The 18,875-nt window shown below is 42.5% G+C and overlaps 1 protein-coding gene across 2 annotated transcripts in view; it reads left to right on the top strand.

Annotated features, from left to right (window-relative positions):
• Positions 1-1,731: 1,731 nt before the first annotated feature.
• LOC147433608 (uncharacterized) overlaps positions 1,732-18,875 on the top strand; it is a 33,626-nt gene continuing 16,482 nt past the window's right edge. Inside the window, exons 1-6 of one of the 2 annotated variants that reach the window (XM_086490288.1) lie at positions 1,732-2,250; positions 2,332-2,651; positions 2,723-2,931; positions 17,663-18,015; positions 18,097-18,416; positions 18,488-18,696. In XM_086490288.1, coding sequence (XP_086346414.1) covers positions 1,836-2,250; positions 2,332-2,651; positions 2,723-2,931; positions 17,663-18,015; positions 18,097-18,416; positions 18,488-18,696 — 1,826 coding nt within the window. In that variant the 5' untranslated portion in view covers positions 1,732-1,835. Of the gene's footprint in view, positions 2,251-2,331; positions 2,652-2,722; positions 2,932-17,653; positions 18,016-18,096; positions 18,417-18,487; positions 18,697-18,875 lie in introns of both variants that reach the window. The other variant, XM_086490287.1, reaches the window with a different exon arrangement.

The following is an 18,875-nucleotide window of genomic DNA, read 5'->3' as shown; positions in this document are numbered from 1 at the left end:
GCTGCACCTGATGTGAAAACTGCCCGAAAATAGGAGAAATGGAGCGGGAACAACTTGTGCTATATAGCACAAACCGTAGAAGACTATAAGGCACCTGTTATGCAGAAAACGGCACTGACAGAAAATCTGCACAAAATGACGAAATAACCTGTGCAGTACTGCCCGTAGTGGAAACGGAGGCCGAAATGAGCCCAAATCAAAATTCTGAGCAGACCGAGCTCTTCGAGGCCTCCCAAAATATTTGTCGACCTGCGAACGCTTGCCAAAGCTCACTGAAATCGGAGAAAGTGAGCAGGCGTGTGCTGGAGCAGCTGGCGACTAAGCCCGGGAGGACGTGACCTGCTCTGATACCAATTGTTGGAATTAGGGTTGCAGAGAAACACACACAGCTTGGAGAAGACGAAGGAAGCTCAAGGCACACAATAGAGAATGTATTCCTTAGTGTGCAATGGAAAGATAGATAGCCCTAGAGTGATGGGCGTATATACAATGCACGGGGGAAAAAAACCTCCTAAAGAGGGAAAAAATGCCCCGGCGGTCCTAGTGTGTTCACACACATCACTACCACATGTATATGGTAACAAAGACTTTGTCCACCAAGACCGAACCTCCAGAAGGTATTCCTGATGGTTTCACTCTACGATATTTTTTTCTTTATAGTCCCTTTCCACTCTCAATTGTTCTTTGATTTGCTACAATTTGGTTTCAAAGGTTGATTTTTCTTTTATCCTTTTGGCTTTCATCTTGTCCCTTTTTGCTTTCCAAGATTTTTTGGGGTTCCTAACCGACAAATTCTCTATCTCGGTTTGGGTGGGATGTTTTTGTCTCCCATAGGTATATTCCTTGTTGCTTCCTGGGCTTGTGCTCTTGTTATAGTATTCATTGGAATTTCTAGTTCCGTTTCTAATCCACTTAAGCTTGATACAACTCGAATTTTGTTTATGGTAGCCTTTTCTTTGTTCTCATGATTTTTTGGATAGTGTGGTATTAGATGGTCATTTGTACATCCCTCACAGTACCCAAAGATTTTGATACGCTCTCCTTTGTGTGGACAGTTTCTTGCCCAATGATCATCGCCACATTCAATAACATGGTCCTATTGGTGGAGGGGAAGCTTGTGGAGCCCCCATCAGTTGTCCGGTTCTAGGAGGGTATCTCCTAGGTCTGTAGTTTTAATTTTCCATGAACATGAGCATATTTTCATCAATCAGATAATGGTTTTTTGCTGGTTGTGTTATATACAATGATTTTGAAATCCCTTCAAATCCTATCCATGGAATTTGTCCTTTTGAGGCATATACACTACTATCTAAACCTCTCTCATAAGAGCTGTTTGAATCTGCTCGGTATGAAACTACATATATCATACGCGAGGCTTCCTTCACCTTTTCTTTCTCCTAGTTAAGCTTCCATCACTAAGCTAGTGGGCTTCCATCGCTCTCGCAATGTGCATTGTTGGGTCGAATCCACAAAAGTTGCATATATGACTCACACCACTTTCTATATTTAATTCTAGCCACAAAGATTTCTTTTCATCACATGTTTTTTTTCATGAACGTTGAAACGCTATAAAGAGTCCTTTCCGCACCAAACTACTGTTAAGGTCAACGTCTATACTTCATTTTCGTTGTTTCAATTTGAACTTTCGAGTACTTACGTTTGATGTCACGAGGCCTTGGGCCTTTAAGCAGCGGGTGGCCAGTTGCTATTAGCAAGGACGTACGTCTGTCTGATATTGTGTGTGTGTACACGTGTGTGTGTGTGTGTGTGTGTGAGAGAGAGAGAGAGAGAGAGAGTCTAGAGACTAGTAGAAATGGAGCGCATTGAGCAGCAGTATGAACCAGAATAGCGAGTTAACAAGAATGCTTTGTGGATTGTCTACCGTTAGCAAGATCAGAGCTGGCAGAAAGGCCAGAAGGAGATGGCAGGCGCCTCAGGTTTTAGCTGCATTGCACTCGCTCCCTCATGATGATGGCGGCCAGGAGTTGCACGATCATCCACCAGAAGAGAGGATTGAAAAACATGAGCATGAGGAAGAACCTTTGTGTGCTCTGCTCCACTCCTCGCCCCTTGCAACATTAGACGCCTCACAGAAGCTTGCCTGGCTGAGGACACAATTGATAGGCAACAATCAAGAGATTTCGACCCCCTTCGGCGTGCGCCAGCTTGTTTATGCGGATCATGCAGCGTCAGGCCGGGGACTTCTTTTCATCGAGATCTTCATCACACAACACGTGCTCCCATTTTATGGTAGCATACCTTGAGCCCTTCACTTTAATAACCAGGTCTGTTTTTTGTCACACGATTTCTTGAATATTACACATGGTGCAGGCAACACCCACACAGACGATAGCTATGTTGGGAGCAGAACTAGCTGCATGATGAGACAAGCAGAGGAGTACATCAAGAAAAGACTGGGAGGGAGCAAGGAGGACGTACTTTTGATGTGCGGGTGGGGATGCACGGCTGCCATCAAGCGCCTGCAAGAGGTAATGGGCATCGCAATCCCATCGATTCTGCGCACGAAGGTGCTGGACATGGTGCGATCGAATACGGTGCAGCCTGCCGTGGAGGAGGAGAGGTGGCTCGTCTTTGTCGGCCCTTATGAGCACCACTCAAATCTGCTGTCATGGAGGCAGAGCTTAGCAGAGGTAAATATGGATTGGGTTAGAAGGTGAAGATCACGGTGGCCACCGCCATGGATTTACACAAGCATGTGCAGGTGAAGGAGATCCAGGCGAATGAGGAAGGGATGATCGACATGGAGGCGTTGGAGGTGGAGCTGCGGGCTGCCCGGGCGGCAGGCCGGCGCAGGATTTTGGGTGCATTCTCAGCATGCAGCAATGTCACGGGCCTGCTCACCGATACCCGCACCGTCGCTCGGCTCCTGCACAGATATGGCGCCCTTGCCGGCTTCGACTTTGCTGCAGGGTACTCTCTCTCTCTCTCTCTCTACATGACGTGTCAGTTCATCAAATTGTCTCTTCACCAGTATCAGAGATTTTCAACAGTTTATGGAATAGTCAATATCGGGTGAGCCGGACGTGGCCGCTTGGCATCATCTGGGCCATTGCCATCATATCGGAATCATGCCGCCAATCATGCCGCCCATGACAGCTTACCCATTCTTTTAATATTTAAGTAATTCTTAATTTCTTTGTCCTCGCTTTCTTTTTCAATCTTCAACGTACTTTGCATTATTGTTGACTAAGATCCGGGTCTCACTCAGTGCTCTGAAATAAACTCTCTGCAAAAACTGGTCAAACCTAAATACGAGAAATAGGAGACGTAAATTGACTAAATTTGAAAGTTTTCTCATTAAATTACACAAAATTTTGTTAGTTCTCGCACCGTCAAATTTAAAATGTAGAGGTCAATCTCTAAATTTGTAAGTGGGATTACCCTAAACTTGGAGCACTAAACTCTCACTTTGTTCTAGTGATCTTAAGGAATGGTCACGTGATGCATAGTTATCAGGTCACTTTTGAAATAATCGTACCTATGGCATTGTCACACGTGCACTAATTTTTATCTTATGTGCAACTGACCACAACATTGGCTTATTTAGTATGTAAATCTCCCACTAGCCCTTCAATAAAAGAAGCTATTGGTTGCACGTTTGTCTCCTAAAAGTTAGCTTCCGTTTAAAGGATGTGCAACCTCGAAGGCAGGAGAAGGTGGATTCTCATTGGTGGGATGCTCTCTACAAGGTATAAGAGGGCCCCTTAATAGGCACTATTGGAGGGCCTTACAAGCATATGGATAGCATCCCATACTCTCTCTATTTTGCAAAGGTCCAGGTGACCACTATAGTTTTGATGGGGGTGCCTCAAAACCCCCTACATTATACTAGCACCATTTGAGCCGGGTATACTAGGTGATCAATTAGCTATAGTGGTTGAAGCTGTTGAATTTCCAACACAAAATTCCCCCGTAAAGCAAAGACCCCTAGGCTCTCACCGCATGCTGCTTCAGGTGTGCAAGGAGACAAGCTTGATGAACAAAATCAAGACCGAAATGTAGAAGCTCGATGAAAATGTGCAATTGTAGTGCCAGTTCAATTGTGTGTGTGTGTGTGTGTGTGTGTGTGTGTGTGTGAGAGAGAGAGAGAGAGAGAGAGAGTGTGTGTGTGTGTGTGTGTGTGTGTGTGTGTGTGAGAGAGAGAGAGAGAGAGAGAGAGAGAGAGAGAGAGAGAGCACAATGACTACAAAGAGCTACATATGTGTTTACTTTGGGACTAGCCTCAGCTACAAGTGGACACAGAGTTGATAACCGCAGGCTGACTTGCAAGATTTGTTCGCAAGCACAAGTACATGTGGACGATAGCTGTAGGCTGATGAAAGTGGAGGACAGAGAACTATGATTGCCAAGTCGCGATGCATGATAGTAAGTTAATTGGGTCCTATTGGAGGTATGGGGCGCGCACAATTTTTTTCATGGGTCCTCGAATTGATAAAGGGCCCCCGATCTCCAAATTCTTTTCAAGGGATTATGGGAGAGTCCTCTAATACAAAGAAAAACTCAAGAATGAAGGGTATTATGAGAGTTGTGGAGGGCCTCTTTGTATTAGAGGGCTTATGGGAGAGCCCTCTAAGACAGAAAAACTCAAGGATGAAGGGTATTAAGAGAGTTCTGGATCTTGTCCACTACATAGTACTACTAGCAAAGAAACCCAAAGTGACCAATAGAAAGTAAAATGATGCTAATACTACTAGCGTTACCATTGTGGCTGGGGACTATGCTCGAAACACTTTCACTGAGAATCCAATTGCAAAGAGCAACTTTCTACCCAGAAGTCTTGTTAAAAAAACTTGAATTTTGGGGATTTCGAAAACTTAAACTTTGCTGTGGAATGCCCCCCTGCCGACACGTATTGGTTATCCCAGTTCTTTCTTGAATAATGGATTTTGAGTTCAAGACTCGTCAAATAGATCTTTGAGGTCTTTTGGGATTGTTTGTACAACATCAAAAACTTCCCTTTCTACACACACACACACGCACACACGCACACACACACACACACACACATATATATATATATATATATTAAGGAGATTGGTTTTCCAATGCCACGTGTCGCAATTTGCTTTATCCGACTACTGTGAGGACAGTGTGCACGCAGGAGAGAGAGAGAGAGAGAGAGAGAGAGAGAGAGAGAGAGAGAATGAATTTGAAACATATATATGTGCATGTGTGTGTGTGTGTGTGTGTGTGTATGTGTTATATAGATATAAATAAATATATATATATATATATATATATATAGATATATATGATGAATTTGAGACATATATATGTATATATATATATATGTGTGTGTGTGTGTGTGTGTGTGTGTGTGTATGTAGAGAGAGAGAGAGAGAGAGAGAGAGAGAATGAATTTGAGACATATATATGTGCATATGTGTGTGTGTGTGTGTGTGTGTGTGTATGTGTTATATAGATATAAATATATATATATATATATAGATATATATAATGAATTTGAGACATATATATGTGCATGTGTGTGTGTGTTATAGATATAAATAAATATATATATATATAATGAATTTGAGACATATATATGTATATTTGTATATATATATGTGTGTGTGTGTATGTAGAGAGAGAGAGAGAGTGTGAATTTGAGACATATATACAGATGTGTGTGTGTGTGTGTGTGTGTGTGTGTGTGTGTGTGTGTGTGTGTGTGAGAGAGAGAGAGAGAGAGAGAGAGAGAGAATTTGAGATCAGAGGATGGGTTGGTCCTCCTTTAAAGAGTATTTAATTAATGGAGGGAAAGTCTATGCATGCACATGAACCAAGAGCTATGGCACGATTCTCACAATCCTGCACGCACGCACACACACACACGCACACATACACACACACACACACACCAAAGTCTCTCTCTCTCTCTCTCACACACACACACACACATACCAAAGTCTCTCTCTCTCTCTCTCTCTCTCTCTCTCTCTCTCTCTCTCTCTCACACACACACACACACACACATATATATATAGATGTGTGTGTGTGTGTGTGTGTGTGTGTGTGTGTGTGTGAGAGAGAGAGAGAGAGAGAGAGAGAGACTTTGGTAATTGTACCTTAGCTCTTGCTTCATGTGCCTGTATAGACTTTCTCTCCATTGCTTAATATACTCTTTTAAGGGAGGACCAACCCATCGTTTGGTCTCAAATAAACAAACAAATAAATAAATGTGTGTAACTATGTTAGTACTATCTTATCCTGTTGGTCTCGAGAGCCTCTACCTCGACCGGGGGGAACCTGTAATCACAGAAATCTCTATTTCTTGATCCGAATCCTTGAGAGACGATGCTGTCAACTTTGGAAGCTAAACCCAATCTTATGATATTACATGGTAATCTATGCTGAGAGTCTTCTCCGGCAAAGACCATAGCCTTTACCCTTATATCTTGGACACGAAGTCCATCCTTGGGAATCTCTATCTATTGATCTAGAGTCTGCATTTCTCGTATCTGTAAATATAATCCCAATCTCAAGGTATGGCAAGCCTTTCGCTGATCCGACACTCTAATCACAAGAGTGGTTTTCTTGAGCAAGGGTTGTAGCCTCCCCTTGCTCCTACTCCTATGTGCAAGAAGAACACCTGTGACCAAATCATCTCGGGTCAAACAATCTAAAAAATAAAAACATCACCTACCAAAACTAAATACATAGAATGGAACTCATCAAAAGAAAACAATGTGCCTATGATTCTACACTTGCGAAAGTGTTCTCTTGTGATCCTTCTTCTAGATCAACCTGATCTATGACATTTGTGTGAGTGCACATATGGGGAAGAGGGAGAGAGGGGGGACAGAGAGAGTGAGGGCTGATCAGTTCGCTAATCAGCCCCCAGTAAACGACCATCAGGCATAGAGAGCAAATAGGCAGCATATGCACAATAACATATGCACCGTAAACCTCCTTGGCGGATCACCTATAAATATGTAATCATAGCATGCTAGTTCAACATAAGGGGTTTTTAAACATGGATTTTTTCCTTATTGAATGTTTAGAGGGGTACCAACAAAGAAGGTTTACACCGATTGAATAGGAAAGGGGTCTGTTTTATTCATGGGAAATGTATAGGTTGAGGAGTTTTGAAGAAGGCATTGAAGGCATGTGATATGAAGGCCATACATATAATGAACCCTAGAGTAAACTTCCCACGTGTCTCTACATATTACATATATATGTGTTAGAGGTGGTAGAGGTCAATGTTCACAGAAAATCAGCAAATTTGGATAATCATTGTGTAGAAAGCAATAAACACCCCAAAAACTTGATAAAAACCAAATAAATTTCAGTAAAGCTCTTTTTTCCATTGGCTTAGTAAAATGCTTTTGGTGAGCACTGATGGAGGCGAAAAATTAGGCAGCTAAACTAGGCATCCAATGACTTGTCCAAAAGTGGTCATCTGGACAATGCAATGGGTGGCGAGCCATCTGCTCTCGAGAGACATACTAGCTTTACAAGTATGGCCTAGATCAAGGTAAAGCAAAAATGTTGAATACTCTAACATCCCCTCTTGACACTGAAGACGTGAGGCCTAACATAAAGATGTTTGCTACGTTGCCCATGAGTGTAGTAACAGTCTACAAAATCTTGATTGTCAAAAGATCTCTCTCGTAAAATCTCGTTGTTGAAAAGGATTGGATGTGCGAGAGAAGTGTGTATGTATGCACATGATATAGGAGAAGAGGGAGAGACATAAGATGGATGGAGCTCGTATAACAAGAATTCAATGTGCTCCTTATTCTTTTGATGAGATAAAGAATAGGTTAGCTAGGTGAGTTAATAGATTGTGGGTTAACTATTAAAGATGACATTGGAACTTCAGATTCCGGATGTGAGACAGTTACCCATTTCTCCACCTGTGTCATAGCCAACGAAGATGTATTTATGTGACTTTGGATTAATCTTTGATCTAAGCTCTTTTGGCACATGATTATATGCTTCACAACCAAAGACACATAAATGGTCGTAATATGGCTTCTTACCTGATCACAACTCTTTTGGAATCGAGCTTATGGATGTGATTAACAATTTGACGAACAGGTGCATGCCTTGTGTGCAAGAATGGTGGGTGTGTAAGAGATGTGTAAGAGTGGCCAAAGGATGCACTCTTTTCCCTAAAAAGGAGGTGGACAATTTTATGATTTTTGGCCTTCCATAACTCCCACATATGATCTTTGATTTGAACGGAGATCATAGATCTACAATCTACACGTCGAACTCTTTTGATAGATATGTCATATGATATGGTTTTACCCGCTAGATTTTAAATTCTATTTTGGGGGGAAACTTTGAATTCAAATAAACTAGCCGTTTTGCCTGTTTGAATTCAAAAGTTGTCCCTCGATTACTAGAGTGTAAATAAACAAGATAGGTAAATAACTGAAATGAGTTAAGAGTTTTCCTTTCTAGTTCATATAGCCTAGTTGGCTATGTCACAACTTAGTAGATGGCACTTTGGCTATTGCAATAAAATCAGCTTTTATGCACAATACATGCATGGAACACAAGAAACCATGCTTCTAACCTTTGAGAACAACTAAGCTTCCCTTCTCGATAACCCAAAATCTGATCCAAACTATTCAAATTTGACTCGCCAACATGGCTTACCAATCACCTAGTCCTCTCTATACATTGCCTATAGTGCGGTTTCATAAATGTGTAACTCCAACTACCTATATCACTGAAGAGATCTTAACATTCGAGAATCTCTTATTTGAAAGAAAACGTCACATAGGATCCTCCAAAAGGTTTGGCATGCTCAATGAGTGATTAAGACTCATCAATGATTAGACTACCATAAATGCCAATAAGGCTCCACAATGACATACAAAGTAGTATCCGAAACTGAACAAACATATATTGTGAGAAAACCACTACTATATGTAGTAGGATATGTGCATAAACAAGCGTCAATATTATCTTTGGACTAAAAAATTGAACTTCCTGTGAGAATAACCATCTCTTAAGGTAGTACAAGCAATCAATACTGCACAAAGAGCATAAACCGTGAGCAAATACAATACTCAAATGCATTCCGGAGAGATCCAAAACGTCTACAACTCCTGGAATTGTCAACAAAGGGATGTGTTCAAGAGTCTTTTAATAATTATATGACTATCACGTGAGTGCAACAAAAGGGGTTATTAAGTTCCATTTCTCTCACATTTTCATATACAAAAGGGTGTTATAAAATGGAATTGGGAAAAAAATTTATACATTGAATAAGAAAAAGTTATATTTTATTTGTAAAATTTTTATAGATGAGGAGTTTTAGAAATAGTCCTTGAATGCATGTCATTATATACAACTTATACATTGTAACATTTAATGGCCTAATAACTTGTGTGTAGCGGAAATTAGCATGAACATAGTGGGCATTTCATTAAAATAGATTCCTAATGAGAATTACAAGAGTGCTTGGGTGGAGAGAGCAACAAAAAGCATAACACCTAGTTAGATAGCATGAACAATACTTTCAAAAGAGAGAGAAATTAAGCTATTGACAACAGTTGAGGACCGGATTTGCATGGAGCCGGTCCCCCCTCCTAAAGGCTTTGTATTATGGTTTCTCCCATCAAGAGAGACATTGTACAATACAATTCTTTGTGTTCCTTCAAGACCAGCTAGTGCAATGAAGATGAAAGCTTCATGCACTAAGCAAAACACTTAGCAAACACAACATCAATTATCCCTGGTCTCAGACCCAAGACCTCACACACCTTCGAAGATGGTGAGAGCTAGCAGGATATGAGAGTAGATTGAGATGAAGAAGGAGTATCTTACGAGAAAGATGTACATCTCCTCACATATCACTCATATTAGCATAGCTTAGCTTAGTAATTAGCTTGGTAGAGGAGATGAGCATGCATTGAAGCTTGGCTTTGGTTGGATTTGCATCCACATGCCAAGAGTGTGTCGATGTAGGCTTCTATCTCACAATCTTGGAGTAGGTGATGAGCTCTCCATTAAAGCTTGGGAAGAGATAGTCTTCTCTTTCTTCACACATGAGATTGTGTGAGTGTGTGTGTGATAATGCCTTGCAAAAATCAGCCCCCTCTCTCTCTCTTGGGAGAGTCCTCTTGCTATTTGCTCTTGATATCTCCCCATTGGCCCTCCCCAAGTCAAGCCAATCATTATTAAGCAGCATAAGTGATAGCCTTTTGACATGTGTCCCCCTTTCCCCTTTTGTGAGAGCTTTAGGTAATTTAATAATTAAACTAAACTCTCATTGGACCCCTTTGCCTCCTGGCCAATAGGAATCAGGCAAGCCATTGTGCTACTGAATACTCATTGGACCCCTTGGGAGACTGTCCAATAGTCTTCTAGAGGACTTAATTCTCACTGGTTCTTTTATTAAGTGTTTTTAAATTAATTAAACTAGATTTAATCTAGCCTAATTCTCATTGGTCCACCTCCAAGGCCATCCAATAGGAATTGGGTACACCTTGTGGGCATCTGGCCTAGGGAGCTGACATGTGTCCCTAATTCCCTTTGCGTAAAGGGGGCTTGTGTGTGTGTGTGTGTGTGTGGCTTTCTCTCTCATCCCCTACATGCTAGGCTCGCCCCCTCCTATGTAGGGATATGCAAAGACTTTTTTGGTCACACACAAAGCATCCAATTCCCTTAAGGTTGACCTTTGGACACAACCTTTGAATTTTGGAACCTTAGCATTTTGGAAGTCTTAATGGGCTGAACCTTAGGGTCTTTTTAGCCCATTGTTTCACATGGATCTTTTGCAGATGCCCCCCCCCTTTGGATCCCTATTTTCCCTCCTTTGGATCCCTACTTTGGTCGGTCTGCTAGCTTAACCAATATTCTCGCTTTTTCTCCCCTGGCACTTCCCCATATTAAATGATCAGTTTAACATGACAAAATCATTTAGGAGAATTAGATATTGATTATTATGACATTACCTCTCTCTTGAAATTATAGTCGTCCTTTACTATGGTGTAGAGAAGATAAAGCATATTCATGAGTCCTTTTCTTAGCGGGTAGAGGATCCCTATGTTACCCTACGACATCATTCCACAATGGATGACTAGTCCATTTGGCTCTTGAGAGGCTGAGGCTGCCGCAAGCATGTCTGCACATTAGTCTTATCAATCTTCCATAGCAGAGTGACAAGCTCTACTTGGTGTTTGGGAGACGTCGTCTCCACAAACTTGATCTAAGCATGCATACTACTTAATTTTTTTCCACAATAAAGAAAAAGAGCCTTATAAGACAAAAGCTTTGTTCATTTTTAACATTTTGTACATTTTCTTACTCTTGGGAAGCATTGTAACCATTGACAAGGTTTAGGTTATCCTTGTAATTGTATGCCTTGCATCCATCTAGCATCTTCAAAAGGATAATTCTTAAACTTAATAAGATATCGTCGGATAGTCTTACCGCCTCTTAATACCTTGTCTTCATGTCAAAGAATGGACTCGGGCTGCAGCACCTCCTCTTGGTCCTCGATCTCCGGTGGGTCTTCAATAGTTGGTTCTTGAGGTGGCTCTCCTTTGTAAGGCTTTAATAGGCTCACATGGAAAGCATTGTGTATGAGCCAATGATTGGGCAACTTGAGTTGATAGGCCATCTCATTGATTGGCCTAAGAATCTGGAAGGGACCATAGTACCTTTTTGCTAGTTTGGCATAGTACTTTTGGTGTCCCGTAGGATTCTTGCCCGTCGTGTGCCTTAATCGAGCCTTGGGAAACTTTAATAAGACCCAATCATTTTCCTTAAAGGTTTGGGCTCTTCTGTGCTTGTCAGCAGCAGCCTTTTGCCTTTGCTGTGAGATAGAGATAGCATCCTTAATCTTTTGAAAAGATTCTCGTAGGTCTCGGCTATACTCATCTGCAGCAAAGATCTTCCCATGTACCTTAAGTAGCAAGGGACTTTTTGATCTTCCCTCAATTACCTCGAAAGGTGCTTTTTCCGTGGAAGTATGTACAGTGTTATTGTAAGCATACTCCACTAAGGGTAAGTACTTCTCCCATTGGGATCTTTGATCTACTTCCGTTACATAGACTTTTAGTAGATCGAGAATGGTTAGGTTAGCTATTTCACTTTGGCCATCCGTTTGTGGATGATAGGCCGAAGAGAAGTTTAGCCTTGTCCCTAAATTCTCAAAGAGACCCTTCCAGAAATTACTGGTCATTCTAGGATCTCTATCCGACACTATGGACATTGGCAAGCCATGGTACTTGAAAATTTGTGAAATGAAGAGGGTTGCCATTTGATGGGCTTTGATAGTCTTTTTGACAGGTATAAAATGAGTTTGTTTACTGAACCTGTCTACTATCGTCCATATTCCCATATTCCCATGGATAGACTTAGGCAATCCAAAGATAAAATCCATGGATATGCTCTCCCATGGTGAATTAAGGATTGGCAAAGGTTGAAGCAATCCGAGTTGCTTCCCTCTATCAAATTTTGTCTTTTGGCATACCACACATTTAGAAACATACTCTTGTATGTTCACTTTCATGGTAGGCCAATAGAAATATGTTTCAATTCCCTTTAAGGTAGAGTGAATCCCTCTATGCCCCGCATAAGGTGGAGCATGAGATTCATACATTACTTTCTCACGTAGTGAGTTAGTAACACATAGTCTATTTCCATAGAGAAGATAACCATCTTGTAAAGTAAATGGTTCTTCTTTCTTCCCTAATGCAAGGGCTAAAATCACATCTTTAAAATCGGGATCAATAGCGTACTCATCTATCATTGAAGATAGATCATTGTGAGTGGCTATGGAAACCGCATTCACTCTCGGCCGTCTTGAGAGTGCATCAGCTACTTGATTATTCTTGCCAGCAATTTGAGCAATATGAAAATGAAATTGCGAAAGGAAATTTGCCCACCTCATTTGTTTGTCGGAGAGCTTGGTCTGCGTCATGAAGTACTTAAGACTTTGGTGGTCCGTTCGCAGAATGAAAGGAGTCCCCAATAAATAGTGCTTCCATGAGTCTAAGGCATGTAGAACTGCAAGGAGTTATTTTTCGTATATGCCTAGAGCTTGCTCAACAGGGTCGAGCCTTCGACTCTCATAGCCTATGGCGTGCCCTTCTTGGAGCAAAATAGCTCCAAGGCAATCACCACAAGCATCACATTGGACCTCAAATGGTTTTGAGAGATCCGGTAGTGTAAGCACAGGTTGAGAGATAAGCTTTTTGAAAGCATTGTTCTCCTTAGCAGACCATGTATACCTAATGCTTTTCTTTGTTAGGTCATGTAATGGTCCCGTAATTTGTGAGCACTTTTCTATGAAGCGTCTATAGTATGCACACATACCTATAAATCTTCTTAGTTCATGAAGATTCCTTGGTTTAGGCCATCCTTTTATTACCTCTAACTTTGATGGATCCATTTGGATGCCATCTTGAGAGATAATGTGACCTAAATACTGAATCTCTTGCAAGAAAAATTTACTTTTCTTTCGATTAACATAAAGTTTATTCTCTCTTAAAACTTGAAATATTACCTGGAGGTGTTGCTTGTGTTCGTCTAATGAATTAGAGTAGATGATAATATCATCAAAGAACACTCCAGTGAAGGTTCGATGAGGCCTGAACAGCTTCTCCATCAAGCTGTTGAATGTGGCTGGTGCATTGGTCAAGCCAAAAGGCATGACAATGTATTCGTAAAGACCAAATGTGGTGCGAAATGCGGTCTTTACAATGTCTTGATCAACTATCCTTATTTGATGATAGCCACTTTTTAGGTCAATCCTACTGAAGTAGGTCGATCCTTGTAGCTTATCAAATAGGTCTTCTACCCGTGGAACGGGAAACCTATTCTTGATAGTGATCCTATTTAGTGCTCTATAGTCGACACACATACGATATGTGTCGTATTTCTTTTGCACTAATAGCACAGGTGAGCAAAATGGAGATGAGCTAGTCCTAACCATGCCCTTCTCAACTAACTCATGCACTTGCCGCATAATCTCCTCTTGTTGAGCTTGAGAAACTCTATAAGGAGGTTTATTAGGTGGTGAACTTCCTGGAAGAAGTTCAATTGCATGGTCATCATTACCTCGTTTAGGAGGTAGCTCACAAGGGATGTCGTCAATAAAAACATCTTGAAACCCCTTGAGAAAATTGGATAACTCTAATTCCTTTTGGTTGCTTTTATTTTCTTTTGCTAAAGTATTAGGTTCATTTTGAGAATCTTTAACAAAAATCATGTACACGGAAATAGAGCTCTTTATTGACTTGTTGAAAGTTGGTATATGTACAATGGGGATGGTGTTACCCATTTCCTTAGCATCTATATACATGTCTTTTTCCCTGAACTTAAAGGAGATTCTCTTTTCAGGAAATTTAACATCGGCAGCCAAGCGGTCAAACCATGGTGCCCCTAGGATTACATCCTCATGCTTGAGAGGAGAGATAAAGAAGTCCTCTTTGTCCACATAGCCTTGGACATGAAGCCTCAATTTCCCGATTAAGGGAGTGACTGAAGCTTCTTGCCCCTTGAAGGCACTGTCTGCGGGTAGGACATCTCCCATCTCGTAGGATTGTATGCCTAGCTTGGTGGCCAACTCTATAGATATAAAATTGTGAGTAGAACCAGGCTCAAAGAGAATAAAAGCATCATGTTCTCTTACCTTTCCCCAAGCATGGCATAGAGGAGATCCTTTGTGGTGAGTTTGGTGAGTCTCCTCCTCTTGGATTTCAACCAAGGAAGCTCTAGGAGGATCTTGGCGGTTATTCTTTTGGGGACAAGCGCGGTACGCATGCCCTTGTTCGCCGCACTTGAAACACCGGTTATCCTTGCGATAACGCTCAAGCTCTTCAGGAGAGAGTTTGTTCTTACCTTTGTAAACTCCCTTCTCTTTAGCTTTGTTGGAGTTTCCCTTAGGAGACTTTTGGACATTGTCCTTCCCCTTAGGCTCATTGGAACCCTTGTTTTCCAGGGGCTTATTATTTCTTTTAGCCCCCATTTGGAAATTGATTCGTGAGGCCACCATAGTATGGTGTATTACTGCCGATATGGTACGTGGCCTTTGGGAGTTGACATACTCCGCCATTTCTTCGGTTAAGCCTGCACAAAATTGTTGCTTTTGCTCTCCAAAATCCAACTTTTTGAAGACAGTGGCTCTGAGTTGTAGGTCCCAAAACTTATCTACATATTTGTGGATGGATTCATAGGGAGAGAGCTTTAGGCTTCGCCATTCGGTGAGTACTTTGTCTTTGGCATCGGTGGCCAAAAACTGCTTCATAATGGAAGCTCTTAAAGCTTTCCATGTTCGTGGAGCTTCATCGTTGGCTCGTAGGCTAGACCACCATTGCTTGGCGGACTTTTGAAAGTGCATAGCTACATGGCGTAGCTTAGAGGACTCCGTGAAGCCCTCATCTCCAAACTCCGCATCGAATTGCTGGATAAAGGCCAAGACTTTGTCCGTAGCACCAAAGGTACCATCATAGGTAAGGAAAGAGATGCTCTTCCCTCCCTCTTTGAACTTCTTCAACTTGGATGACCTCTTCCATGCGGCATAGGATTTCCTATGGCCTCTTCTTTTTGATGGTTCAAAGGTTGCACCATCACTTTCTTCAGAAGGTGAAGAATTTGAAGAAGGTGGAGAAGAGGGTGACCTCTTTCTCGCCTTTTTCTTGTCTTGATCTTTGTTGTCTTCACCATCACTTTCATAAGAGGAAGAGGATGAATTTTTTTATTTTTATTTAACCTACTTTTTTATTTAACCTACTTTTTCTTAAGGATTTGTTTAATTAGTATCTATGCTTATTAGATCTACTTTTTAGTTTGTAGTGGGGTCTCTTTATTTTGTTGTTTTTTTTAATTATTATTATTATTATTATTATTTACTTTATTTTATCTTAAAATGTCAATGTGATTTTTTCACCGTGTTTAAGTAGATCCATCATAAGAGACAAGGCATCTCTACTACTTCTTTATAGAGTTTCGAAAAAATAAGTGTCATCTTAAGGATGATTCAATTTTTTTTCATTTTGAAGGCCATAAAAAAACTTCCCTTTTCTTTCAACATTTACACAAACTTTAACCTCACTATTTGTTGACCATTTCACCTCTATGTAGAAGTGTGTGCATTTGTTGGGGAGACTTGGGACAAAGGGAAAGTGTATTTCCCATATCCATAATCCGTTGTCGAAGGCAGTGGTGGGGGCCATACTGATCGATAAGCCAGTTTGAAACCGCTAGTTTCTAACGCCCGTGTCACATTGGGACATGCATACAATGTTTATTCTCTTCCCAACCAATCAACGGATGTGCCGACGGAGTCACCTGTCACATTGGGATGATGTCCATGTTCCCCAACTTAGTTGGCCGTCTAGCATAGCGACACACTTTTTTCAAAACTGTATCGCCTTCCCATGCCCGCCCAACTTCAACCCCAACACTAATCTTGCCGTTTGATTGTAACTTTTCTAATTTCTCGCACTTGCTCAGCGTGACAGAATTTGTGCTAGGTATTGTAGTACGAGCTCTTCTCATGCAAGGGCATGTTGATCATGATCGTCCAACTCATGATGGACACGCGGCCCAATGTGATAGGGGTCTAATTATGTGTGTGTATATAGACAATACAATTCCATATCAAAACAATACAATTGCACAACTGATCGAGACCTACATTCGATAAATCTTCCCCCTCCTCCTTACCTTCAACGGGCCATCGTGACTCCTCACCTTGTTTTCATGAACGTTGAAACACTATAAAGAGTCCTTTCTGCACCAAACTACCCTTGTTTATAAGTGACACGGGGTGTCACTCGAGGGATCTACGACAAGGGTTCATTTTTGGCAGGGCGGGCGTTTTAGACCATCGGATCAACGCAGCAGGGGGGGCAAGGCTTATATAGCGCCTGGCTCGCATTGCGTTTAATGAAACGCGCTAGGCGAGCTGGATTGGGTGCACGAGTGTGTATGGACAGGCCGCAGATTCAAAGCTTGACGGCCGGCTTGTAACCCTAATTTTTTTGGGCTCGTTGATCATTAATCGACGATGGATGCACAGGGAGCCGTTGATCCTTTGAGTCCACCCCGTGTCGGTTATTAACGAGGCCAAACTATCGTTAAAGTCAACGTCTATATCCTCAGGACTAAGTGGCACGGACATGGGAGGGTGGGATGTAGGGCGGGGGCATTGTGGGCCCCCACGTTTCACAACGCACGCATGGCATAGTGGTTAAGATAAGCGTCTCTCATACGTGAGGTCCCGTGTTCAAACTCGACGTCCCAAAATGAAAGTACTGTAAATTACTTTCGAAATGCGAATACCTTAAGGTATCCGCATTTATGATCTACAACCCACAATGCCCCCACCGTAGATCTTACCCTCCCATGCCCGTGCCACTTAGTCTTGAGGCGTCTATTCCTCGTTTTCGTTGTTTCAATTTTCAGCTTTCAAGTGTTTACGTTTGTCGGCGGGTATGTCACTAGGCCTTGGGCATTTAAGGAGTGGAGTAGCGGGTGGCCAGTTGCTATTAGCAACAACGTACGTCTGTGTCTGATAGTGTGTGAGTGTGTGAGAGAGAGAGAGAGTGAGAGAGAGAGAGAGAGAGTCTAGAGTCCAGATAGGGACCGCATTGAGCAGCAGTATGAACCAGAATAGCGAGTTAACAAGAATGCTTTGTGGATTGTCTACCGTTAGCAAGATCAGAGCTGGCAGAAAGGCCAGAAGGAGATGGCAGGCGCCTCAGGTTTCAGCTGCAGTGCACTCGCTCCCTCATGATGATGGCGGCCAGGAGTTGCACGATCATCCACCAGAAGAGAGGATTAAAACACATGACCATGAGGAAGAACCTTTGTGTGCTCTGCTCCACTACTCGCCCCTTGCAACATTAGACGCCTCACAGAAGCTTGCCTGGCTGAGGACACAATTGATAGGCAACAATCAAGAGATTTCGACCCCCTTCGGCGTGCGCCAGCTTGTTTATGCGGATCATGCAGCGTCAGGCCGGGGACTTCTTTTCATCGAGACCTTCATCACACAACACGTGCTCCCATTTTATGGTAACATACCTTGAGCCCTTCACTTTAACAACCAGGTCTGTTTTTTGTCACACGATTTCTTAAATATTACACATGGTGCAGGCAACACCCACACAGACGATAGCTATGTTGGGAGCAGAACAAGCTGCATGATGAGACAAGCAGAGGAATACATCAAGGAAAGACTGGGAGGGAGCAAGGAGGACGCACTTTTGATGTGCGGGTGGGGATGCACGGCTGCCATCAAGCGCCTGCAAGAGGTAATGGGCATCGCAATCCCATCGATTCTGCGCACGAAGGTGCTGGATATGGTGCGATCGAATACGGCGCAGCCTGCCGTGGAGGAGGAGAGGTGGCTCGTGTTTGTCGGCCCTTATGAGCACCACTCGAATCTGCTGTCATGGAGGCAGAGCTTAGCAGAGGTAAATATGGATTGGGTCAGAAGGTGAAGATCACGGTGGCCACCGCCATGGATTTACACAAGCATGTGCAGGTGAAGGAGATCCAGGCGAATGAGAAAGGGATGATCGACATGGAGGCGTTGGAGGTGGAGCTGCGGGCTGCCCGGGCGGCAGGCCGGCGCAGGATTTTGGGTGCATTCTCAGCATGCAGCAATGTCACAGGCCTGCTCACCGACACCCGCACCGTCGCTCGGCTCCTGCACAGATATGGCGCCCTTGCCTGCTTCGACTTTGCTGCAGGGTACTCTCTCTCTCTCTCTCTCTCTCTCTCCATGACGTGTCAGTTCATCAAATTATCTCTTCAACAGTGTCAGAAATTTTCAACAGTTTATGGAATACTCAATATCGGGTGAGCCTAATGAGATTTTTAAGTTCCTTGAGCCTGGACGTGGCCGCTTGGCATGATCTGGGCCATTGCCA

The sequence above is a fragment of the Adiantum capillus-veneris genome, chromosome 19, assembly GCF_014529385.1.
Source record: "Adiantum capillus-veneris isolate H3 chromosome 19, ASM1452938v2, whole genome shotgun sequence".
Classification (NCBI taxonomy): Eukaryota; Viridiplantae; Streptophyta; class Polypodiopsida; order Polypodiales; family Pteridaceae; genus Adiantum; species Adiantum capillus-veneris.
The sequence above is the reverse complement of the archived record's forward strand: the minus strand, read 5'-3'. Positions and strand labels throughout refer to the sequence as shown.